The sequence below is a fragment of the Anas acuta genome, chromosome 2, assembly GCF_963932015.1.
Source record: "Anas acuta chromosome 2, bAnaAcu1.1, whole genome shotgun sequence".
Classification (NCBI taxonomy): domain Eukaryota; kingdom Metazoa; phylum Chordata; class Aves; order Anseriformes; family Anatidae; genus Anas; species Anas acuta.
The window spans coordinates 70,529,264-70,556,468 of NC_088980.1; the positions used below are offsets into that span (position 1 = coordinate 70,529,264).

General features: G+C 40.1%; 1 protein-coding gene across 1 annotated transcript in view; it reads right to left on the reverse strand.

The window, feature by feature from the left end:
• The window catches only part of ANKH (ANKH inorganic pyrophosphate transport regulator), a 99,032-nt gene that overhangs the window by 21,226 nt on the left and 50,601 nt on the right, over nucleotides 1–27,205 (reverse strand). The window contains exons 2-7 of the mRNA XM_068670823.1: nucleotides 18,707–18,923; nucleotides 11,120–11,238; nucleotides 9,953–10,036; nucleotides 7,332–7,502; nucleotides 6,536–6,670; nucleotides 3,819–3,911 (exon numbers count right to left, since the gene is read on the reverse strand). Of these exons, the coding sequence (XP_068526924.1) occupies nucleotides 3,819–3,911; nucleotides 6,536–6,670; nucleotides 7,332–7,502; nucleotides 9,953–10,036; nucleotides 11,120–11,238; nucleotides 18,707–18,923 (819 nt within the window). The remainder of the gene's footprint in view (nucleotides 1–3,818; nucleotides 3,912–6,535; nucleotides 6,671–7,331; nucleotides 7,503–9,952; nucleotides 10,037–11,119; nucleotides 11,239–18,706; nucleotides 18,924–27,205) is intronic.

The window sequence follows — 27,205 nt, forward strand, 5'->3', positions numbered from 1 at the left end:
CTACGGTGAGAGAAAGAGATAACAAGCATTAGTGTGGCTCCAGACTACTGGGAAGCTGACAGCACCAGGGTCATTCTGTTGTATCTGACTGTCTGTGTGTATACATGTCTTTCTTTGCTTGTTTGCTTTTTCATCCAGAGCTTTCTGAGTAAATATTTTCTGCTTAAACTGATGGTAACTCCTCCTATGGTCACTGATGGCTGAGTAATCTCCCTAGTTTTCTAAGGAGTAAGTCCTATTTAACAAATTCAGCTTTGGAAAAGAACTGTAACTCTTTCTAAGGAAACACCATGTGATTTTTTTAACCTTAAAGTCTGTAGCATGTTTTCACAGGAAAAATAGGATTTCATTCTCTTTTACCACAGAGTGGTACCAAATCCATATACACATGTAAACACCCTTACTGATCCAATTAGCCAAGCAGGTAATATAAACAAAGCTTCTGGAACAGCTGGCTCTGTTAATGTAGTTTAATGAACAGAACATAATTAGGACTATTAGATGTTCCACCTTGAACATGAGCCCTGTACTCATGTACACATGGCAGCGAAGTTTTACTTAAAACAACAAAAACCCTTCTCCAAATGTCTAATGTACCAAATGAAGCTGAAGATTTAAAATTACCCTAACACACTAACACAAACCAGATGGTCTGTGAAAGAAAAGGAAAGGATATCAAAAGCAGGGCACCATTAGGAGCCCTATAGCAATAGGGTGTTGGGTCATGTACCTGCATTTATCCCAGGGATGTTTGAGACACACCTGGCCGTGACCAAACTGGTAAGAATGGTACTATGAGATGTAGTACCACATTTATTCATCCTTAATGTAGCTCAAGTAGAACAGCAGTACCTGACACATGGTCATCTTACATTACTAAAGTTAATTGTAAGAGAAATAGGAACTTGCACAAACACATCTTGGGAATGGACAAAATGAACATAAGCTCTGTGAATGGTACACCATTTCATATACATTTGAGTAGTTGATGGAACTTCAAAACGTAAAGCTATTTAGTGATCAGTGCACTGATGGCACATGACAGCTTTACCATCTCAACTAAAAACCTGCTTGGAAGCTTCAGTGCATGAAAATGCTTGACCTTTGCATAGAGGCAAGCCAACTTAGAAGGAAGCTACTTCCAAGTCTTCCCTTTTTGGGAACAAGTTAATAAAACTTTCTGTAAACATTTTTTTTATTACTATATGATTATTTCTTGTGTTTTTGAAGAAATACTGTTTTACTGTTAGCTTTATGTAAATGAGGATGGGCCTTGCTTACTTCATTCATCAAGGTTTAAACAAACTGCTGCATAGCTCAACTTTCTCATAAGGCTAAAATGACAGGAAAAAAAGGCACATCTCAATCCAAGCATGTAAAAAGGCTGTGATGAAGGAGAAAGAGCTCTCATTCGTTTCTATCTTGCTGCTTCTAACACTGTCCTTGTTTGGCTCTGCCCTTCACCCTAATTCTTAACCACATACTCTTTATTCCCATCTCTTGCACGCTGCTTAGTTATTGAAACAAAACACCATGCAGATTATAGAGTAAAGAAGTATCCATTCCCATCTATTCATCAGTTCAATAGCGTTCACAAGTCCTCTCATAGTCAGTCAACTGTTCGCTCTGAAACAAGTGGCACAGTCCTTTAAGAATAATGGCATTATCACTACATAAAATAGCAAACAGAGTGCAGAACTAGAGCATTCCTGTTTCGTTTAGCAAATCAGGAGTACCCTTAAACTGAGGGCCACTACTAGGCCGTGAGGTTGCCCTGGACACAGAGTTGCATAAAACACTGAAGCATGACTCAGAATCTCTTGTACAAATGTGATCTCTTACAAATGTGAATTTAAAAGTGAATTTCCCTTTGAAGACAAGAATCTCACTTGTCCAGTATAGGCATTGAAGAAGGGCATACTTTCTGGATCCCAAATCCCATCGGTCTGTTAAGGCAATTCAGTGTGCCTCTGATGGCCATCTGCATTACCAGTTTTCTGAGTGACTGACAAAAGAAAACGTTCACACACACGCAAACTGTTTCAACATCTGAGAATCAAAACAGGTTTTATGAAGGCTAAAAATAAAAGGAGGTTCTATCTCTGAGCAAAGCTTAGCTTAAGGAAACAAAGCTTGTGAAAGGCCTAGCGACACATGAATGATGTGTGACCAGGTGTGAAACGCTTCTCACAGCAATCTAGAAAAAGCACTGTTTCTGGTCTGGTATTTATTGTCTGAAAGGCACAAGTGACTGCCAGAAAGAGATACCCTTTATACAGTTGCTACTGCAGTTAGCACATTTTAAGCCAAGTTATTCTTAAAACATGCAACTAAAATCACTATTCCATACATTTTTGGCAATTAGATCATTGGCACCTATCTGTGCCTTATCCTAACCTTTTCTTCCTCACATTTATTCCTCCAGAGCAGACAAATAACGGTCTAATCCTGCCACCATCTAAGTCAGTAGTGCATTTTCTACCAGGTAAGTGAGACCTGGATTTAAGTCTCTTAATTACTGTTAATTTCACAAGGCCGTAGTTTGAAAGAGATATGCACTTGATTGTAGCTCTTAACACATGTGGTTAGCAGCTGTGTTTCCTGTTCCAACCCATTTTTACCTTGCAGTCTATTAATTCAGCATTCTGCAGTTTCTTTTCAGCAGCATGACCTCTGAGAAGGTCTCTGTGTTGTCTTGTATCTGAGATGTCAATTCAGCTGTATACAGGCAAGTTAGGAAGTTATGACTGATGCGACTTTTTTATTTTATTTTAAATTTTCCTTGGAAGTACTGTGGATCAAATCAAAACGGTCTTGCTTCAGCTAAGTATATTCCTGAGCAAGCGAACATTATTTTTTCATTAATATTTGGAACCAGAAAGTTCGGTTGACATAACTAATTGGTAAACAAAGAGAAGGAGGGAAGATAGCATTTGACATTTGAACTAGACTATCATAGGACATCACTGTTCTTCACACAACATATGGGCTAGTGAGTACCAATTTGAAAATAGAGCAAAACAGAGTCTAAACAAAATTAACTTTGGTTATATTTTTACTCGGCACACAATTCCAGAAGCAGTCCTTGCATTCTTATGTAATTACATGATTTGGCAACAAAAATCTTCATAGACTTGGTCAGCTAAGTCAATACTTCTAAAATAAGACATTATCTGTGTTTACTGTTATTGGAAGAAATAACCTTTTGTTAAATATTAATATAAGCAAAAGAACCCAAACCCATGTCACAGATAATGCAGAATCTAAATAACAGGCTGTCTCTGGAGCAAAGACACGAGCTTTTTCATTTTGTACTCTTTGTGAGACCTCATTTCATTAGCTATGAAGCTATGTCACAGTAAGTGAGGATTTTTTTTAAATCCTTAAAACAATAGCAACTGTCTATTCAAAAGGTAGCTTAATACCTTGCAACACAGAGTTAAAGTTAAAATCATAAATTAGACAACAGCTTGAAGCCACTGAAAAAATAATTCATTTAAACTAGGATTTTAAGAAAACCTTATCAATGGGACAAGGAACAATAGGTATCAAAGACAAAAGTAGAGAGAAACAAAACTATAGATGACCATTAGTACAGCTCTATTTAATCTTTGGTTGTTCTATTTTTTTTTTAAAGAAGCTATTACACATATTTACAGAGACATGAACTATCTTTCTTCATATTTGTTTGGCAGAAATTCCTCTGATATCACTGAAGCTTGCCTCAGATTAAAATGTTGTAACAGAGAGAAAGAGGAGGATCATGGATGTGAAATCACACTAGTGGTATTTACTACACTCCTAACATGGGCACTCACCTTGTCAAAAGCTGGGTATACTGCTCTAATTTCTGTCAGCCAGCCGTACGGCATGTGTCCCACAGGATAGGTAGCTGTCAGAATTGCCACTGCCTATGAAAAATTACAAGGAAACACAAACTTCAAATCTTTGAACAGAACAGTTAAACTAACGCAGTATGCCATTTTCCATGAATACTGCCACATGGACCTTGATGCAATGAGAAACGATGCAGGAAACTGGAAGCTCTTTGCTTCAGGACCACTGTCAGAGCAGCCATCACTCTGCTAGGCACTTGAAGCTTAGGAAATATATCATGCAATAGAGCTATATTACTCAGCTTTGCCATTTCACTGTCATGCTGATACTCTGGGATGATAGCTACCTTCAGTTGGTGTGCGCCCCTCGTTCCGCTGAACACCTCCCTCCCACATTTCTCCCAGGTTATTTTATCTAGAGACACCTGAGCAGCAGAATGCGTTATGGCTCATATTCTAAGAGCCCTTCATCATATTTCATAAACTTAGATACATTTCACTTGGTTATTTGTATGTAAAATGCTTTAAGTATGACTGATTCTAAAGCAGTAGGTCTCCGTGGCTGACTGATGATGGGTTTCAAACTGGCTGCTGTGGGGTCGGAGGCACTTATAAGACAAACAAAAACACTCTCCTAACTTTGGTGCTAATCAATTAAAAGCAAGAAATGGACAAAATCAATTCCAGATGACCATTTTGATAATGAGAAACAACTCACTATCTGCAAGTTAAACTAGGTCCCTTTTGCATTTTCACAAGTACAGACAAGAGACACATCAGACATTAAAAAGTCCATATATTCATGCAACAAGTTAATTTGCACCCTGTGCTGTTTAAAAAAACAGCATGGGAAAAAACAGTCAAATCTACAGAGTGAACCGGAATAGAGGGGGAAAGATATTCTCTGCTAACCTTCTACTGTAAACGATGTTTAATGAAACTTGAAAGAGTAATTGGTTCAAAGAAAATAAATTGGAATTTTAAAACTGTACCCTTTTAAAATGCAATTTCCCCTCCTTATTGCTCTATTTTCATCAGAATTTCTATCTATATGAAAGCTAATGAGATTAAAATGAGGAATAAATAAAAGAAGAATATGAAAGATACTGAAGTTTCATTTATTTACATGGTGAAGTCCAATAAGACTGTGTAGATGCAGTAACCATTAAAGAAAACAATAATTCACGATCTAATTTGGTATGCTAAATTCCACTTGGATTAAATTACTGAGTTTTTAACACTGATCATTCTTCTTGTAATTTTCACCTAATTGATGGAATCCCAAACTACATCCATGAAAGTTTTTCTAAATGTCTAGAACAGAAGTATTTGACATGGGGAAGAAAACTCTCCATGAAAATCAACACCAAAAAAAATCACCATAATTGTACTGGCAGTCTGAACAGGAGCTGTGGGAGTAGGTCAATGCAAGTGGACTTGTTGTCCTCATGAAGATGCTACAGCCCAGCTCTTCAAAGGCACATCCTGGACACACTGAAATTTGCTGACAGCATTGAACAGGAGAACTATAAAACTCCTGTCTATAGTGATGTTCCAGACACTGATGTTATCTGCACCTCCTTTTTCAGAGGCAATTAGTTTATAAATCAGGGAAAGCTGAAATGTGGCAATTAGTGTATAAAGACCAGCAAATCACCAACTATGACATGTATCTGGATACAGCCTAATAGCAACAAAGTGCAACAGGCTAGTCATGAAACATGATGCATCTAAAGTCAGAAATCAACAAGAAATGCACAACTGATCTCTGCTAACCTGCTCTGCCTCCCCTTGTACCAAGACTGCTACTTAACACATAGACTAATCCCTGATTTACACATGTCGAAGTGCTAGGTTTCCTAAATTTTCCCTCCACAGTTGCTGTAGTCACTGGTAACTTTTGAGTGAGTGAAATATGTGGTATCATATATAACAAATTATTAGCATTGCTGAGAAAATATTTGTTAGGCATCAGCAATTTCAATTTTCCTTTTCATTTAGTATCTTATGGCTTTGTTTTTCGTAGAGAAAAGGTGAGAGATTTGCTAATGGCTATGTGGATCTACACCTCATCCCACTAAAACTGGCAGCAAGGGTCCCTCGGACTTCTTAAGAGAATAGGTCAGCTCCTGATGAGCATTTGGTGAAGGCTTTGCATTACAAACAGAAGTCCTGCTACCATCAGCTGTAGGAGACCACATGTTACAGCTGAATATCCTCCAGAGAAACAAGGTACACTGCATATCCCAGCCAAGAGACAGATGTTCTTTATGTGCTTCCTCATGTTTTCTGCCCTATTCTGTGTAATGCACTGGATTCTAACAGCAGTATTGTTTCACATCTATTTGCATAGCCGTAAATATGTATGACACAGAACAGCAGCACATGGGACTACTGATGACTGTCCTAAAATCTCTGGGATTTGAATGCTCCAGCACATACCCATATGTAGAGCTTGAAATCATGGGATGCCAGAACTGTTCAGTGAAAAAAATCTACCGGTCTTGTTAAGGGTGAGATGCCTGGTAGAAATGCCCACGTTAAGACTCTGAACAATCTTCTTCTAAGGATAAAGAAATCACTAAAAAGCAATTTATTTAAGACATTTTTTTTCTTGCCAGTATGGCTGAGAAGAGAAACACAGAGGCAACTCCATGTAAATGATCATTTTCAGTAATGGGGAGCACTGACTTTCTCACCTCTGTGGCCGAAGAACTGCCACCTAGGTCCCGGGAGACAAAAAGGTTGACAATGGGCCTACTTATTCGCTGAGTTGCCAAAATTAATGCCAAAGGCCACCAGAAGCTCAGCATCTTCCTTATTGTAGCCTCTCCCTGCAACATGAGAAAACAAACAAACAAAAATAAATAAATAAATACATGGCTTCAGAAAGAAATAAGTTGAACTGAATTAAAAGCACAGAGAAAGCATTTCTGCTTTTCCCACCCACCATCAGTTTGGTACATTCATTTCAATATGCTTCAATAGCAGAAGGCTAAAATATTTCCTCCTTTTCACCTATAGAAATATTGATTCAAAATATATTTTGAAAAGTATATTTCATCTACAGTAAGACTGATTCAAAAAACTGTGTCATGGATCTCAATAAATAATGCATAAGGTATCTGCATAACTTGTTCTGGCTACTAGACAAAGGAACGTGAAAGCCAATGTAACATTCAGAGAAAATGAGGAGTTTTGAGACATTCTTCCCTGTGAAATAAAGCGTCCACTTAGTTCATTCTGTGCTGCCTCACAGCACCAAAAGGAGAGAGCTCAGCACTGAGATGCTAAGTAGACAGCGCATCAATAGCACCTAAAGCACTGCCTCATGTGCTCTGTAGCTGTAATGGTTTCCATCACGCCTGTTTAAGTGATGTTTTTTCCTTGCAGGATGGAGAAAGCAGGCTCTTCATTCACAGTGGTTTAATAGAGCCTTATAACACAAGAAGCAAGTTTATTTAATCAAAAAAATCACCACGTATTAAGCCATACCCCCATTTCAGGCCCACTTCTGTCAGGAATGACATCATGTATGTTCCTGTAGTATCCCAGGCATAGTGTGGTACACCGGACAAGTGCTCCCATGTAGAGTGACAAGATTGGGATCAAGAGAGGCTCCCTGCACTCCAAGTGACTGTGAAGCAAAATGGCTACAAAAACAACCTGCAAAACAAACAAATAAAAGATTAGTAGTTTGTTTGTCTGTTTCTTCAGGGCCAATGTGTCCCCTGGCTGACTCCATGCTAGTGCATTTGAGCCAACAACCACGCGTGACTACAGTATCTGACTTGTAGCATTTAGAAACTTCAGTTCCCCCCTTCACTCAGTCATACAAATGAGAAGTACAGGAGTTAATATTATATAGAAGTTATATAAAAAGTACTTGAAGGTATGTGCAGGTGTCAGACTAGGGGCCATAAATAGGAGGCTGGCATGCAAGCCTGGCAAAGTCTGGCAGCAAGCACATGGTTGAGTGTCACCCTTCCCAGGAGAATGTGGTATGCTGATACAGACTGAGGCTGGAGACTTCCTTCTAGGTTCAGCTTCCAAGCCCTGCTTTCTGTTTTGGGGGCGGAGCAGGAATTAAAAAGCCAGATGTCTTAAAGTATTCACTTCAGCATTTAGAAGCAGTCTGAATTTATCCTGATTTTGTACTTTTTTGAGTGCAATTTCAGTATTTCTTCATTCTTTCTTGAGCTAAGTGCCATATTGATGTAACCAAAAAGGACTTTTTGGCTCATGAACAGCTTATAATTCAAACGTTTAAAATTAAATGCTCAGTCCAGAAAATGAAAGGAATTGATTAATACAATATAATTCTTTTTCATTAAGTAAAGAGCTGACAGTATGTCTGTTAAATTCCAAGTGTCTCTAGATGATGGGCACAACTGGGAAACTAACTGTGTACAGTTTTGTGAACAGCAGCATCAGGAATAACCCTGCCAGGACAAGCCAGCATTCAAGTGAGTTCCAAGAAATACATTGTTCAGGGGCAGGTTCCCTCTTTCATTGCTAGAGCTTAAGAAATACTTAAATCACACTGTGAAAATGTTTATTAGGGAGGCCACGCTGTTTGATAGATTTGCAAAACAGCTCATTTGAACTCCACAAAAGAATCCTTCTTCATTAAACAAAAGTAAAGTCAGCCACAAAATGTGTACATGAAGCTATCCATGGAGAATTATCTACTGCCTGTGCACCTATTGCCTATGTAGGGAGTACATGTAGGTGTAGGCAGCTCTGGGCTATGGAGAACCACAAATTTTTGTCTTCTGGTTTTACACTTGCTCTGTTCAATATTTTATTACAGGCTGGAGACAAGATGACAGGTGTCTTATTCTTCACAAGTTTGGCACCCCACTCACCAGCCACCATGAAAAGGGCATGCGTACCATGGCCAAAATAGGAATGCCAGCTTCTGTATTTAGGTGTAAATGACCTGACATGCATCTAAGGTCAGCAAACTTTGTAGGTCACATCAGAACAAGAGCAGTGTTAAAGTCATTTAAAGTAATTGGTATTATCTTCAGGGATTTAATGCAGTATTGTAAAGGGACAGACATGCCAAACATAGAATAGCAGCTGACTGAATGGTTTAACCCGGTTTATAGTTTGCTCCTACTTTGTGTGAGGGAAATGCTACAGAAAATTGAACTAAATGCTGTTGACTTCTTATTTCCTTTGATGTTGTCCTATTATTATAGTCTTTCTTGCCCAGTTATTACCTCAGCTGGTAATGGGGCAGCACTGTAACTGCTCTGCAGTCTCTGGGATCTTCCATTCATAACATGGTCATAAATCCTTCAAAAAGAGGGCTCTGTGTTGGTTCTCAAATGGTACAATACCGGCCATCAGCAATGCATATGAATATTGTTTTACAAGCATGTCCCGTGCAAAGCAACAGGACATTTAACACCTCCCTCACAAACGTAAATTCAACATTGTGTCTTCCCTCTGTCACCCAGAGAGTATCACCACATATATAGCTTCTGCTTCAGATCCAAGTCTTCAGCTTTTGGTCCAGTAACAAGAACAGTGCTATACCGGCACTCAGAAGATGGTTTACACCCCTGCATTTCAGCAGATTAGACATCATGTGCAAAACTGACAACTGGGCTGGAGAATCACGCCTTAGCTTCCCTGCCTACACTCCCCACTCAGGATTTCACTGCAACTGTGTGAAGTGTGGGGGAGAATGTACACAGGGGAGAAAGGTCTCTATCAAAGTACTGCCTCAATTGGTGGCAGTCATCAATCCTTCTGGCTGACTTCTCTTTCCCCCAGGTGTACATGTGTATATATAGCTTGATTCTCAGCCAATGTAGCACAGTGTCTGGAAGTGCCAGAAGATATGTCCCTAACCCAAACAGTCCTGGCTCCTTCTCCTGTCATTGCTTCATGACTGACTTGATCCAGTCAAGTGAGACCAGCCTAAATCACAAATATCAGCAAAGAGTGGGGAAACTACCAGAGAACAGTGCACAAGATTATTTTCTCTGGTGTGCTGTCCATGGCAGAGAGAGAAGGCAGTCTCTGTGCAAAAGCATTACTGTTCAGGAAAGCATGAAGTCCATAACACAATTGAAAGAGTGACCGCCAAGAGGAGGCATTACCTGAGCTATGACATCTGAGATGGAGGCACATCCCACCAGGAAACTGTACTTGTGTTTCAGCAGAATCCCAGCATGGGTCCATGCCTGAAAAAAAAAGGCAGAACAGAATGTGTGATTATGGTATTTGTTAAGGATTTCAGGTCCCAGAATGATGTTTTTTATACAAAAAACTTACAAAGCTTTTTTACACCAGCAGCACCTGGTGTGAACCTGGGCAAATGTTAAGCAAGTAGGGCAGGAAAGCACTACTGCATTTAGTTCCTCTTTGCCAGGGCTGGCAGGAAGAATGGGAATAATTTTACAGATTGCATAGAAATTTCTGAGCAGGATAGCCAATAAGAAAGTGTTCCTTCTAAACAGATGCTGCACAGGTTATCATACTCAATATTCTAAGGGAAAAATGTTTCCTGTCATTCACCAGTTGAATGCACCTCAGAAGTGTATTCATAGGCTATATTGAGCCCTGTCTTAAAAAGAAAGCGATCCAACTTCTTTTTACTGTCAGCTACTGTGTTAAGTGGAAAAAGCAGTGGAGGCATGCTATGAGAAGGTTATCCTTTCTGACTTTTACATAGAAGTACTGGAATTAAAGAGAGCTGCCATGTCTTTGTTTACATTGTGCAGGCTACATGCAGTCAGCCTGGTGATCTGGAGAGCAGCAGCCCACCTACACATGTGGCTCTCTTCCCCATGCATTTGAGATACACTGGACTAAGCTGCACTTGCAAAAAATGATGGTAACAAATATCTTTTCAATAAATCTGCTTTGAGAAAGTATTGATCTATGAGCTCTGCAAGTGACTTGGGAATGCGCAGCAAATTGAAATTGTCCGATACAAATTGTATTGAGAGGACACATACAGACAATCTGTGCAGCCCATCACAAGATGACCAGTGCTTTCTAGCATGCATATACAGTAACTCTGCTCAGGCAGCCGAGGATTTTTACATTTGTCATGATCTCTGGATGTTCAACTCCACCCAGATGCTTTTTCCAGGTAGCAGAAGATGATGTGTTCATGTACATCCAGAGCTATTGCTTGCAAAGGACATGCCTTCCTTCTGCAGACCTTCAGCCTCCCATCAGGTAACAGACTTTGCAAACTACAGTCACCAAAGAAAAAAATAACATTGATATTAAAATTCAGTTCTGAATCATGCACTCACCATGGCATCCATAAAAGGGAAGGCAGCAAGATAAAGGAAGGCCCTCCGAGTTTTACTTCCCACTGATTCATCCACATGGTGTAGCTTATTAATAATGTAATACCCCAAATCGCTATATGCTGTAGAGATACAAGAATAGGAATGAATAATAAAGGTTACGTTATGGATTCTGCATAAGATGCTCAGAAGTACCCAAAAGAGTAGGATGCCTACAAGCTGTGAGATACACTCACTCAGCAAACAGCTGCAGGGGCTGCAGGATGTCACAGCCTCACCAGCTGCTATTTATTACTAAGGAGTGCTCTCGCAGCCCTTTTTCAAGTAACCTTTGGCAGAGGAGTGATAACAAATGGCCGGGTTGGGAAATGGGTATAGTAAGTGGCACATCTGTTTCCTAAATGAACACACTGGTACTCCAGAAAATCTACTGCTCTTTCGTTAACTCAGGGCTCTTTGTTAGAGAAGCTGTTTTCACCAGACACTGTGTATTTCATGGGAAATAGTGCCGTATAAATTCTGAAACCACCTATTGCCACTGCATTCTCATGACATTACCTGTAAACCTGCCCAGAGCTGTAAAAGGAGCACTAGGATTTGCGAAGACATGCAATAAATCACACTCATTATGCTCCAGTGAGTGCCTCTCCCTTGCTCTGCCTAATGACCACCTCTGCTGGGACCTGTCAGGGCACAGCACAGCTCACTGCGCGTTCCCTGGGCAGCCTCTAACACCTCTTACTCTCCTTCCTCATTTACAGCTGGCATCTCAGGAGGCACAAGTCTGAAAAGGGTGCTTTGCACTGATGGAAATCAGGAGGTTGCCGCTTCCAGTCACCAGTGTATTTGCTGTCCGGTTTCAACCTCTGATGAGGAGAGTTTTTGAGAGTTTTTGCGTGAGCCTCAATCCAGACAGCCATGACTGCCCCAGATACGTTAAAATGGTAAAAACTCCCCATTTCCCTGTGCTGGTCCCTATCTACTACTGCTAGGCTCAGTCTCTCACTTCACCTGGTGATCCCCAAGCTAGGTAGCTATCCTTCTGAGCCACTCCCAGATAATTTCAGTTGTGTCCTTCCAAAGGGAGAGAACTTTACAACTGGACTCTAGCCTTTTCTGCATTCAGGGAGGCCAGCTTAACTCCTTAAGTACTCATTTAATTGCTGCTAAGTTCAGTCACACATCAGCCACAGCCCCTTCTTATTTTTGTATGAATATTCATACACCAATTTTCACTCATTATTTTGAAACCACTCTGTTACATATGGATTTCTGTGTGGTTACTCCTTGTAAAAAGCTGCTTTTGTGGCAGGCCAGTATGCCGATTTATCTGAATTTACTTATTTGAAGAAACAAGAACAAGTTTGGAAGGCATGTGAGGCAAGTTGCCTCTGAGGGCCAGATTTATTGAGTTCTCTTTTAGGTCCCATTGATGTTGCTTTAAACTTCTCCTACATAAAAGATTTAAAACTTTTGCAGGAAACACACCGGTCTTTTCCCCATATGGGGAGTAACAGAATCCAAGTCTATGTGCTGAGGAACCTCCTCTTGAGGAGTGATCTCCATCAGCAGTGAAATAGGGGGGAAGACACCATGCTGCAGAATTCATCTGTGCCCTCTGTGCACTCTGCCCTCTGGTCTTCTCCTGATTTAAAGGAGATTTTTAAAGTGCTTAGAAAATAGTAAGTAATGAAAAACTTTTTTTTTTTGGCTCTTAAAGCCATTATTATGTTTAACTTTTTTTTTTTCCCTTGAAGTTTAAATAAACAGAAAAATTCACAGGATTAGAGAGGTCAGAGACTGCATTACCTTCACTTCTAGGAACAGCCACTTCACCATAATTCAGTTCAATGGCAGGGCACTCTCAACGGACTTACACTACCACAGTCCACAGCACAAATTTTTAAGATTTCTAGGGATATCAGCACTGTGCTTCTGTAAGCTTTAAGATTTGTCTTCCTCTTCCCCGTCCACAAGAAGTCTAACCGCAGTTTTTAATGTGGCTTTTATTTTAAAATAATAGTGGCTAAGCTTAAAAACTAGTTTTAAAATTCTCAACTATTTTCTTCAACATGTCAGTGACAGCACACAATCACTGTTACTGATGTCAATGAACGTTTCCATCCTCAGAAAGAAGGACTCAGCAAGCTGAGATTTACTGACAATTATACAGGCATGTGTCTCTGAGCTGTGAATAAAGCAATTGCTGATGCAATTAGAACTTAACCTTGGCAAACCTTACATACTTATTATGAAGCACAGAACAAAATTAATAACAGACAACAGAGCTGAAGAGTATTACATGAATCTAAAGCAGATGGCTATTCCCATTCCTTGCATCATTTCAACCAAAACAGAGGAGTCCAACTCCAAGACAAGCTGCCTGTTTACTCTCCTGGAATAACTCACTTATTTTGATATCTATGGATCAGTTTTGCTTCTGATACACCAGCATTTAAGCAGGAATTCTTGCTTCTGCCTTTTCTAGTTGAGTCGTAACACCTGGGTGCATATGAAATGACAATGAAATACTGTGCACCTAACTGGATCTACTCTCTTCTACACTGATTTCTCTAATGAGCTGATTATAACCACATACATTTCAGACATCCTTGAAATAACTGAACACACGCTTAATGATGCAAGCAGTCTCAAAGAAACAGCCACACTGTAGTAATTTTGGGGCTATCTACTATCTAGTATGTAATATATACATCATAAAGAAAACAAAAAGAAACCCTCACAGGAAGTGATATCACTTACTTCTAGGTACTGAGCTGCATATGTCAATATTCACTTTACTGGAGTAAAAAATCAATAACAAAAACAAACAAACAAACAAAAACATCAATAATTTTTTGGGGGTTAAGTATGTGGGTTTTTTTAGAAGCATTCCATATTTATTCTTTGGTGCCAGTTTTAAAAATTAACTCACTTGAGAAGTAAACATCTATCCTGCTGCTAGTCAGAAAGATACCTCACAGGGCCAAAACCAGCTAAGTGATTTAGGCAGATAAGAAAAGGCCAACTTGCTAAAAATACAAAATTATAATGGCAAGTCTGCAATTGGAGATGGCACAGGTTACATAGATTTTGCGATGTCTTTGATTAGCCTGACATAAAACAGGAACAAAAGCCTGGGTTCCCCATGCAAAAATTCAGATGATCAGGGTGTCTTGGGTATTGCATTTCTTTTTTTTTTTTCTTTTTTTTTTTCTCACAGCAATGAATGAATAATAAAACCAGCTTATGAACATCTCAGTGAAGACTGATAATTGCAGTTAGCATCTTCTGTGATCAGCTGTAGTTGCGAAATTCAATTAGTTAATTTTTCCAAATTACCAATGTCCAATGGTCTCTTTGGGTAGGCCAACATCTCATAAGTCTCAAAATTTGCCTGTTTTAATTAAATAAAATATATCCTAAAATCAGCTGTGGTCGTAGGCTTTCTTCCTTCTTCCTTTGTCCTGAACAACTTGCTGAAAAGGAACTGCCCTTGTTGTGGAAGAAGAGCTGGAGCAGCTGGGGAAGCAAGTTACTGCTTTAACAACAGTCACTTGAAGATGCTGAGGCAGGACATGTTTTTAATAAAAAACATCATCTCTTAGTAGACAAAAATAAAAAGTAAGCTTGGATTATATTCCAATTTGTGTTCCTGTGCTTTCATCTTTTTCCAGGGCAAAAAGTTTAGTACAAACCAGTATAGTGGCCATGTCAGAACAGGATTGACTGGAAAAAAATAGCTTGGTTTGGCATAAGCTCTACTATGATTCCTAGTCATGGAAAAAATCCAGTAGTGTTACACTGGAAGCAGCTGAATTACACATATACCTCACTTCTTCTGCAGATCATTAATGTATATGCAGTGACCATACAAGCAGGTTCAAAAAAATTACTAGCAACTGCTGACATTTTTACCTGTGCAGGGAGGGGCCCTTGCCTACTAGGAGATCAGTAATAAACTGGCACAAACAAACAATAGGGTCACTCATACTTATTGGCCATCCAGTCTGCTATGTTTGCCTTGCTACTAAAGTTGCAACCTTTTTTTCTTGGTGATGCCAAATGATCCACCATGGAATTTTGGTCAGGTGCAGGGGGCACCATTGAAAGGTGTCTACTTAAGCAAAGAGGCTGCTTCCTCTTTGGAAATAAACTTTTGCAGTATAGTATTTCTCAGCAAAGTAGTGAAAGGCTGAACAATGCTGTTTTCTTGCCAAAGAAGATGTGCATATCCTTCATGACACCAGTGTTAAAAGGACTCGGACAGTATTGAGGACTTACCAGCAGCACCTATTAATGCATTATGTTAGCATACTGCTCTATAAATTAGTGCTCTATTCTCTTCTCTGTCAAGCTGGTAGTTTATGAAAATGTCAAAAGTATGCACAGACAGGTTTATCATCTTGAATTCCTTCTCTTATAGCCCAATATTCCCACTCAAAAGCCTATCTCTGAAATAACTAGATGCTTTAGACTCCTTCCTACAAGAAAACTCTCATGGCAGTAGCTGCTCCCAGAATAGCACAAGAGAAGGAAGGCAGCCTACTATCTTCTATTTCCAGATCAAAAGTGAGACAGCAAAAGCAGGAATAACATACTGACCAAGGCTTACAGCAGCACTTTAAGCAAGAGAAGAATAAAGTTTCAGTTGCCTTTCATCAAGTCGTTTCTTGGTTCTTACTGCTACCTGCACAGGAGAATGATAGGAACTATTGGTGAAGATACTGTGGATGTTCATGGGAATGTGGTATAGTGATGACTTAAGGACTGCATGCTGTGAGTTTGAGTGGTTTGGCTCAGCCAGTCACTCCCACAGAGCACTGTGTTAGCCCCTATGGGGGAACAGTAGTGGGGAGCTGATGCTGAAGAAATGAAGGCAGTTGAGTGAAATTGTTTGTTTTGATATTTCAAACAAGTAGAGGCTGCTGTCTGTGAGGCGCTGTGTGTACAGACTGCAAAGAGTCTCTATCACAGTTGGAAATGTGGTGATTCATTGTGGTCACTGTGTTTCTACCACCACTTGTTTTCTTCCTTCTGACCTTCTGTACTCCTTATTTCTTTGGCTTTTTTCTTTGTTCCTTCTCCTGGGCTTCGACAACCACAGCAAGCAGTCATGCCATCTTCCTTAGCCCCATACATACGGCATGCAAAAGAAATTCAGTCCCTTAAGTGGTGTTTGTCTCAGTTTTTCATCTGTCAAGTATCAGTAACCTGAATTTCTCTCTCCTGTAGATAGTCTGTAACAAGCTCGTGGCTGTTGGGGAGTAGCTGCAGATCCTCACAAGTTGCCTGTCTGCCACTGGACTCCTTCTCCTCCTTCTGCTAGGAAGACTGTGCATCTGTGGGTCAGAAAAGAATAATCAGGATTTGAAACATGTTCAAAGTAAATCTGAAACACAAAACTTGGCAACATCACCCAGGCAATTGGTGCTAGAATCTGACTAACTCCATTCTCTCGGGCGCTCTGCCAGTCTCTGCTGTGGCCTTTGCATATTTTCAGGCATAGACAAGTTAAAATACTAAAAAATATTTTGCAGTCTGCCACCATAAGCAGCTGAAAGATTGTGCAAAGCCCTTTAACCAATGGCTTTAAGGCATGGAAAGTACAGCCTTCATATTTTATTTATTTTTTAATATCTGCAGAGAGGGCATTTCAGAGGTTCTGAACTCAGCAGGGCTCTATTTCCAGGCAAAACCAAAAGACTTATCTGGCATGTTTTCAAATGACTGCCCAAACAACTCTCCTCAATAAAAAGTCTCACATGGAAAATTCAGCTGCCTTTCACCTGGATATTTGATAGTTATACTTGTTCTCAAATGTTCCCAAAATCTATAATAGCTTAAAATGAAATTTTGAGTGACTAGAAAATACTTCTTTTATCCAGTTGGCTAAGACAAAAACTTTGACCAGGACTGGTAGGGAAACAAGTGTGCAACTAGAATAGCAGCTCTGGGGGCTGAAGAAACATTCAAACAAGCAAAGAAACTGGAAAGCCAAACTTACAAATGGCCCAAAGCCTGTAACACCAGTGCAGTGAAACAGCCTCAACTGTAAGCACATCAAGGAAGTGACCAGTTGATACTGGTGAAATAAATTAACTTCAGCACGGATTTTTATTATGGATTCAGCTTACAAAATTAGCAACTGCTTAACCCTGCCACAGACTTGCCATGGCTAGTGAGCCATTACTGCAAGCATTTATTGTGACTGTAACATAGAGAAAAAGTAAACAGTATGGGGCTGCTGTATCAGTGGAGGAATAAGAGACACCATGATGAAACAAACTGGAGTGCTTGGGAGGCACGTAGGGCCATTAAACACAGCTGGCAGCCTGTTAAAGGGTAAGAGCAGAGGGCTTCATGTCTGCCCGCTCTACCCAGACAGTAACAGTATGCTGAGCAAGTGCTGTTCTTCAGACATGTTAGTGTCTGATAACAAATGGTGCCCCGCTTCCAGGCCACTCCATAATTTCACAGCAATTCGGGAAATTGCCATCACACTCGCTTTTCCCATTCAGCTGTCACAGAATGACCCCCTACTGCTGGTCAACCAGCTCCATCCTACTGCCCATCAACCAACATGTGCCTCCATAGGCTGTTGTGTTACCTCCCTCCACCCCCTTCTCAGAGCTCCCAGCTATTCGGATTGTACCTGTACAAAGAAATGCACTTCTCTGCTTCTTCCTCCAGCGTCCTTTATTCCTCATTGCCGAGCTACAGAGGTTTCAGCTCCATGGAATGAGCCACAACATGCAGAAAATGTGGTGCAGTTCTTGGAGAGGATGAAGTTGCAGCCTTCCATGTCACGTGGCTTTTTTATTGTTGTGGTGTTGGTCGATGCTTGGGTTGATAAGACATTTCTCCAGGCTATCAGGAATTGGCAAATCCTGCGGTTGCCTTATTTGTCATGTTCAGTTCAGAACTGCTTGTGTATTTCCCTTGTTTCAGAGTACACTGAGAGAGCTGACCTCAGTTTGACATAAAGTGCTGTTTGGAACTGCTTCTTCTTTCACAAGTTAATTACTCAACAGAAGTGAATGATGACTAGCACTAGTAGAGAGTAATACCTGATATTTCAATGATGTTGCTGACCTACTGACTTAAGAGACTTGTACTGCATGATAAGTAGCAAAGGAACTGGTGCAGAGGGAGTAACTAACAACGCCACCAAGATCTGGCAAGGAGCTCTGCCTTCAACATCTTGAAGGCTGGCTACAAAGTGATGTGCCAAAACCATTTGGGCAGATATTGCTAGGTGCTACCTAACAGTAACACTGAGCTATCTGCTTCATGCAACCTGCCAACCTTACCAGAGTTTTGCTCACACACCTGACTAAAAAAGATTAGCAGCATGTTGAGCAGCCAGGCAGGTGAGCCCTGGAGGTGGAATATACCACTTAACAACCTGTTTTAACAGTATTAAAAATTGCATGGCTTGGGCATGCTACCAACACAAGAGAGTTCATCGCTTCTGCATTTCCCCTTGTACTAACAAATGAAATCTTAAACCTACAAATTAATATGTTTGAAGACTAGCTGAGGGAAGCAAAATAAAAGATGTGTTAATTAGATGTGAAGTAACCTTACCTATTAAGGTATGAAATACAGCAGCTACAGCGCCAGCCACAACCATGCACAAAACTGCTTTGGTCCTGTCTCTCTTGCTGTTCACAAACACCAGACCTACGTTTTTGAAGTCACTCATTGGACCTGTGAAGAACTTCATCAGGGAGTACGCCAGCCCATAGCTGGCCAGCATTTCCACAGCATCTTCCTTAACTGCAGCGATGCCCCTATTCAAGGCCTGTTGAAACACAAAAAGACAGAGAAAATACTGCAGCAAATGTGAAAGCATAGCAAAACAATCTTCTCCAGACGGTGTCTGAAAGAACAAGTTCAGCTCTCACTGTTTACACCCTGAGTTGACTTTTGTTTCTCTGGGTTCAGCAGCAATAAGTGATGAGACATAAGCAACTTCATAATTTCATACAGCCTGTAAGTTCAAGTCATATAGATTTGAAGATAAACTGTGTTTTAGGAACTAAGATAGGTATCTACTTCTAAAGTATATAATGCAATTCCTGCTATACCAAAGTTAGTTTTTCTCCTTTTTAGAGTAATTGTATGACCTGCTAATATTCATAGATGATACAAGACCCTTTAAATGCCACTTCGAGGCCTTAGGTCTGAATTAAACAATGGACAGTCCTTGTAGGCCTCTGCACAGGTAAAAAACAAAACAAAACAAAAGAACTCTAACGTTATTAAATGCTGAAATTTCAGGAGCTCAAAGGTTTTTTTTCCTGTGTAATGAGATTTTCACTATATCCTATGGATTTGTTTTGAATAACGGTACTGTGCCATGATGTTTACTATTACAAAACTAGGGCAAATATGCACATGACTAAACGTATCTGTTCTGCTTTCATGTATTTTGAATTTAGGTTTAGATTGGATATTAGGAAGAATTTCTTCACAGAGAGGGTGGTCAAACATTGGAATGGGCTTCTCAGAGCAGTAGTGGAGCCCCCATCCCTGGAGGTATTTAAAAGAAATGTGGACGTTACACTAAGAGGCATGGTTTAGTCATCTGACTTTGTAGGTGAGGTTAATAGTTGGACTTGATGATCTTGAAGGTCTTTTCCAACCTAGACGATTCTATGATTCCACACGGTTCTGATCCTATATTTATTTATGACTCTTTCTAACAAATTTAAAAAGAAATGCAGCACATGTATTTCAAGGCATATTCAGGTTCAGATAACCTCACAAGTCATTCCAGGTCTGTATTTAGGAAATGTTCGCCAATGAATTGCTGAGAATTAAATGGATTATTTTTATTGCTATGGTAAACCACAGCAAAAAATGTGTAACATTGCTTCAGATTCCAGCTTGTAACAAAATGCTTCTAAAATTTCAAATACAAATGACAGAATGATAAGATTTATTTGCAGTGTGACAACATCAATCATCTCATATATTCAGAAAACTTAAAACAGGATTAGATTCAAAAAGCATGAAGGATGAAACATGACTTGTTTTCACAAGTATTTAGTTCCTATGGGTTACATACAGTTGGTGTGTGTTGACAGGGCTGCGCCACTTTGGCCAACCAGGAATATCTCTCCAAACCATGCTGCAAATCTCAGTCTATCCACTTCCACAGTACTTCCAATACTGCTTTTTTTTTTTTTCTTTTCTTTCTTTCTTATTTTTTTTTTCTGAATGAACAAACCACAGACAGCATATCATCAGGTAACTGTGGTATTAATAATTCAAAGTTCCATTTCAAATGTAAGCATGGACTTTCTGTTGCAGTCTTTTGCTATTCTATTTTCTTTTTCTTTCTTTCCTTTTTTTTTTCAAAGACCCTATAAGCAAGCAATTTCCATTGACTTCAAAAATCCCACATCCGAATAGCAGAAATTAGCATTTTACCTACCATTCTTATCACTCTTTCTGTAAGATGTGCTTAATTTTTGAAGCTAAAGCTGCACCACCAGCATAGTAAAAAGCTGTAGAAAATGCCAACGTCTCAATCCCTGATATCTGCCAAATCTCTCTTGCAATGTGCGCTGCCCTGAACACTTACAGTTCCAATGTTTTCATTTGTCTTGCTCCATTTTATCCCCTCCTGAAAATAACCTGTGATAGGTACTGAGTATCTGCAGCTGCTATACACAACCTTTTCTGAAGTACAGATACTTCCATCTGTTGCACTGATAAGAGTACAAACTATATTAAAATCACAGAATCATAAAATATCCTGAGTTGGAAGGGACCCACAAGGACCATTGAGTCCAGCTCCTGGGTCCACACAGGATCACCCAAAAATCAGGCCATATGTCTGAGAGCATTGTCCAAATGCTTCTTGAACTCCGGTGGGCTTGGTGCTGTCCTGGGGAGCATGTTCCAGTGACCAATTATTAAATCTGCAGATGGCAAATACAGTAGTGGGTGCATAAAACTGTACTTGGGCAATCTGTGGAAAAGACTGTGGCCTGTGAAATAAATAGTTAAGTTTAGCTGCCTTTTATGATGATGGTAGTAATGATGTTGCTTTTCATATCAAGACGTACAGTTACAAACTGTTCGTTTAAACTTCCTTAAGATGCTGTACCTCCCTGTTGCTGTTGCCAATAATAGGGAAATATACGTAACCTTAGATTATGCCATGCAAAGGGTTCCTTCGTTATGGCTTTTTCCTCTCTTTTCTTTTGCCCACACTGAAATATTTCTAGCAGCTTCAATTTAAAGAGAAGCCGTTACCCAATTTCAGGTGATCTGATTTAAAAGCTTCCTGTCACTTGCAAACAGCTCAGTATCTTTTCAGCACAGCTTCCAAAGCACAAGTGCTTCCTTACCAGTTTGGACAACTATGGACTGTCAGAGTCTGTGGAGGAAGACAACCTGACAAGGTCCCTGGGATAAGTGTGGCTTTACGAAATTACACAGTCAAGTGGCACGACATTATGATCCCTCCCTAGAGACACAAACCTCTGTAGAGCACAGTCCTCAAGCCAGTGACACTAGCTCTGTGTGACTGTGGCCCCTGGGTACCTAAGTTTTCCACCCAAGTAGGACAGACAGGAAGCCTTGAGTGCTCCAATTTCTCTTCCTCTCTGGTTTTACAGGCTGAACTCTGACCTCTTTTGTACCAACAAATGACAGCCAAGTAGATACTTCTGAGTAATTTTCCCCAGACAGACACTGTGTACCAGGTAATCTAAGCTGGCAAAATCCAAAAGGGACTTTGTAAGAGGTTTGTTGCCATTGGTTTATAGTCCTGTGGAACAGTTGGCTGACATGATGAAATACTCTAGAGGCCACCCCTGAAAAAGCAATGCTTCTAAATGTTTCTTTGGAAAGATCCTGAAGAAATGAATAGTCAGTGGAGCAGTATACAGTTGGTTTAACTTCTGTAACTTTCTTTTTCCATTTCCACTTTCAGATGACAGTGCAAAAAGTTCTTCATCCTCAGCTTCCAAACACTCTACAAGAACAAACCTCTTTGTGCCACTGAAACCGTAATGACATATTTGATATCCTTAAATCCACAAGAAATCCCAGATATTTGGTAAGGCCAGTTTGGGGTGCTATATGAAAAATACAGGTAGTTGATAATCTCCCAGTCTAATTTCCTGTTAGATTTTCAATTAAATCTTTCACAAAGGAAGAAAAATATAAACCAGGGCAAGGTCTCATTTTTTTTAATCTGATTGCATTTTATACACTATGTGCAAAAAAAAAAAAAAAAAGTAATAAAAATTGATCAGTAGCATGTGTCCCATTTGTTTCACGTAGAACACAGCCTATCTCTGTAAAGCTTTATGTGGCTTGTCAACAAAATCACACTGAACTAGGTAGTAATAATAATGACAGTGCTTATACAAGAAGTTAGCTTGATCATACATATTGAAGATGTCATTCTACTTTCAACAGGCTTATCACACCTAACTTGAAGAGAGAACTATGAAATCCACATGCTAGAAGAAAGGCTATTGGGGATGGAACATCCTCCTGAATTTTAATGAACGGCTAACCTTGTGTGTCAGTTCATGAAAACACCACAATAAATTGCTTTTCTTCAAATGATTACAACAAAACCACTCACTGTCTTGCTCACTCTTCTTTCAGAAATACAAAAAAAAAGCATAGAATACTTCCAGGCTGATCACTACCTAGTAAGAACGTGAACCAGCCAGTCAAAATAAGTCATATTTCTAAAACACTTCTCAAAAAAAGCAGGCATCCAGATTTACAGTTAGTTTTACGCAATGTCTTGTATAACACATTATGTTATTACTAGAAAGATGAGATCTTTGCTAGAGGACATGGAAACAACACCTTGAGCCCTTTTTAATGAAAAAATGTGTGCTGCCTCTGATGTTTGCTAAAATCAGAGAGGGCTAGCATTTTAAAATTCCCATCCGAAATATTCAAGTCAGAAAAATATTAATACGCTTAATGACATTTCAAGCCAGTAACCACATCTTCAAAACTGGGTACTGTTGATGGCTTTATCTTACAAGAAACATACATGACCTTTATCAAATTTCTAGGAAATGCATAAAGGATGAATCCAACAATCTTTTGCATGGAAAGGCAGTGATTTAAAAAAACAACTGTGAGAAAAATGTCAAAGGTCTAGCTTGTCCTATTTTGCATGGGTTTTCCGCATTATTCACTAATATTGGCAGAAAAAGTATGGTTCCTATCAACAGCTCCAGATTTCTGTTGCCAAAAATTCGAAGTTGTGTCTTAGGCTGGTTCTAAAGTGTTTGATTACTTCTCACGATCCTCCTATGAAATAGCTCAACAATCATTTGTAGGATGTTTCCCCTCCCATTGTCTTTCTTCCAACCTCTCCTCTCCTACGACAGAGGAAGAGAGCCAAAGTATTCAAAGACCAAGCTAACATAGGAACCGTCCTTCTCTGGTGTCCAGTAATTCCTGTTTTGATAACTGTTGGCTGAGTTTTCATTTAGTAAATCCTGTCACACTGAAGTTTTCAGTGTCAAGTTTACCAGTTGGCTCTGGCTGTTCGGCTTTGCCCTGTCACACCTGCATGAACTGCGCTGCCAGAATGGCATGTGACAGACCCAGTACGTATCAGCATGAAATGACCAGACTACTGTATAAGTGCTGAGCACTGTCCTATCCGTAGCTTTGTGTCTTATAAAGGCAGGAGTCAATGGTAAGTAATTAGAGGGAAATATCTAGTGCCCTGTGGTTAAGACTTCCACATACATGGAAGTGGGAGAAAATGGGGTGAAATGGCTCTCAGGCATTTTTTCTGTCTCAAGAAGTTTGTGCAAACATTGTGTATGAAGAGAGAGCCCTGAGGGGGTAGGAGTCTGTGTAGTTAGAAAATGACGACTGATGAGTGTTCATCGTAATGTGCTGTTTCGTTACTGTTGTTCTTTTGCAATGCTTTTATCCTAATTCAGCCTCTCTAGTTTTGGGCTGGCGTCTGCTGTTGATCATGCCTCAGGTGACTGAAAGGCCACCTGAGGTCAGCTCCTATTAGCCCTTTGCCGAAACACCTCCTCCCTCCTCTCCTACAGCCGCTGCCAGTCCCCACCACCGCTAGGCCTTGCCCTGTCCACACCGCCGGCAGTGCTGAAATCGGAGGCTGCAGCCCCGGCCCCCAGGCAGAAAGATGAAGAGACACCCACTCGGGGAGAGGGACACCTGTCTCTGGATGACTATCAGGGCTGTCCCAAAAAGAAGAGCTACATTTTTTCTGCCTCTTGCCGCCTCCTATTTCGAAAGAAACTGGAAATGCAGGGCATGTATCAGGGCTTTTTCTTAAAAAAGAAGTTGGCGTACTAAAATTTCAACCAAATTTACTCTGCTTACCTAAGTAAGGAGAACATGGCCTAGAAATGAAAAGCAAGAACAAGCATTTTTGCAAGACTCTTACTCTAATCTTAAATGCCTGCTACTCTGTGACCATCACAAGGTTCTCAGCTTTACTTGTTGACACTATCCACTCGCTTCCCAACGTCAATGCTGTATGAAAGTATGTCCTGGGAGAAGTTTAAATGAAGACTCTAAATCCAAAATAACATCATTTCAGAGCACTCAGCTTTCACTTGACCCAAGATACACCAAGGAACAGTACTTTTTAACAGGCAGTCAGGAGGCATATGAATAATTAGGACAGCAGTGGCAACAATGAACTCAGTGAAAAAGGGAAATCCTTTTTTTTTCCAAACAAAGCCAATAGGGGACTGCAGGACCACAGGAAAAAAAACAACAACAACAACAACAGAAAAAAACAGACTCAGAGAAGCCAAAATGCTCCTCACTTAAAACATTTGACTAAGTGCCAGAATATTGACAACAGGGAGCAACCTTGGAGGGGTAAGCCGGCTGCTGCAGATGGGCACTATCCCAGGGAGGAGGATAACGTGGATCCTGAAGCCATGAGAGCTATGGAGCATGACAGCGGGAAGCCCTTCAGGATGCATTCCCCAGCAACCCAGCAAGTGCCCATTGAACGGTTGTCACTCACACCTGTATGATGCAGATCTAAACCACTGCTGTTTCCATGACTGCTGAGGAGGAAGACATTCCCTAAGGTGGGACCACAGCCATTACCTTTATTTTACCAAATTCTATTTTGATTACTTTTAAGTGGAAGAAAGCACGGAGGAGGTACAAACTAATATCACATGTATATGCACACAAAGAACATTTGCCTTAATCAAAGTGACACAGTATCTGCAGCACTGCTCCTCCTTTTGTTTTTCACTTCTCACAGAAGCAGCTGTGGCTACTGCTTCTCTTCCTGCGTTACATCCCCAAAGTAAAAAGCAAGCTGATTTACTATCACCACGTATTTCATAAAATTTTATCTTCTCATGTTTATAAATTAAATCTCTGCAAAGACTGTTATAACACTTGTTTGTATGCACACAGCAAATTTAATCTATATAGGTCCCATGCCTGTCAGTCTGGCAGTTCTGTCATACTGCCTTTTTATTAGCATTCTCTCCATCTATGCTGAAGCATTCCTCACAGATCTTTCCTGAAATGGATAGTGCCACTTTTTCCCTGATCACACCTTCTCACTAGGCTCCAAAGTGTAGTCAGCTCCAGTCAGGAAGGGACTTTTGGGGGCCGGGATAAAGCAGGTTGCCCAGGGTTGCAACAGGGCAAATACTGAGCACTTTGGAGGAGACGTAGAGAAGACTCCACAGCTTCTCTGGACATCCCATTCCAGTGGTCGCAAAGCCAGCCCTCACCTGAATCTTAGCATGCAACAGGAACTGGATCAGAAGATCCACGGCCATCTCTCCTGCACATCAGGGCCCACAATCCCAGCTTGACTCAAAATTTCAATTTTCCCAGATTTCACCTTCCTTTTCAATAGCCTCTTTTGTATCATCGCTTTGTACTACCTCTCCTTGGTGCTGTCTTTCACTGAAGATCTCGTCAATAATTCATCTATATTTTCACCTCACTGCAAGAAATTATTTAGCTCTGCTTGCCTTTCAATTTTCACTCTTCCCTTTCTGCTGTTATTAGCTTTAGCACAGCTATAATTCACCATACAATGGAATAGTATTTTTCAGTTATTTGTTTCTTTTGTGTTTCTAAGTTCATACATTGCATATGAAAAGCTGGGCTACTCCTCTCTCATTTTTTCATTTATTAAGAGGTATTTTTTCACATAATGTTACCTCCCATTCCCAATTACAAAACCCTGTATTTCATCTAAGTCCACTTTTTTTTTTTTCCTTAAAAAATTCAGTCTAGGCAAAGACCCAAATTGAAAAAAAAAATAATCCAAAAAAATATTTTAACGTATCTGCAAAAATACTTTTGCCAATTGCAAGAATAAGGAAAATTAATGAGTTTTGTTGATTTTTAAACCATTTTTCTTGAACTTCTCATGCCAAAAAAAATATCTTAATATATGTGGAATTTGGTGAAAGCTTCAGAAATTTGGCAGAGTCTATCTATCCATCAAAAGTGCCTTTCAAACAGACCAAAGTTTGGCCAACCATCTGCCACCGACCAGTTGCACTGGTTCAGCAGAACCTGTTAGACTTCTTCAACTGCACACAAATCTTGCCTATATTCCAGCTGTATTGAGTATGCTCCTGGGTATTAGGCTTGGAGCACTTAAGGTCAAGCAGCACATACCAGAGACTAGGTAGGTTCCTGTCCTCAAGGAGAACAAGGAAACACTACCTCTATCATTAGCTCGAAGAAAGAAGAAAGCATTTCTCTTTCCATGGGTTGAAAAAGCAGTACCCTATGAGATTTCTTTCTGTATGAAACAATGAGGTGATTTATTCTCCTATCTCAGCTCTTGTGGAAAGTATACGGAAGGCCAGATCCATAAAATTTACTGCTTTAGCTCTCTTAGTTCTGTACACTCCCCATTCTTTGTTGGTGATTAAGAGCCCACATCCTCCTGCTTGGAAGACAGATAATTGGCATTTCCTCTCAATTCCCTTTTCACATGAAATTAAGGGATGAAATAATTATATACAGCAAATTGTGACAGCCAACAATTGAATTCTGGGCTGTCAATACAGAAGCAAGATATTACAGTATCATCACAGGTAT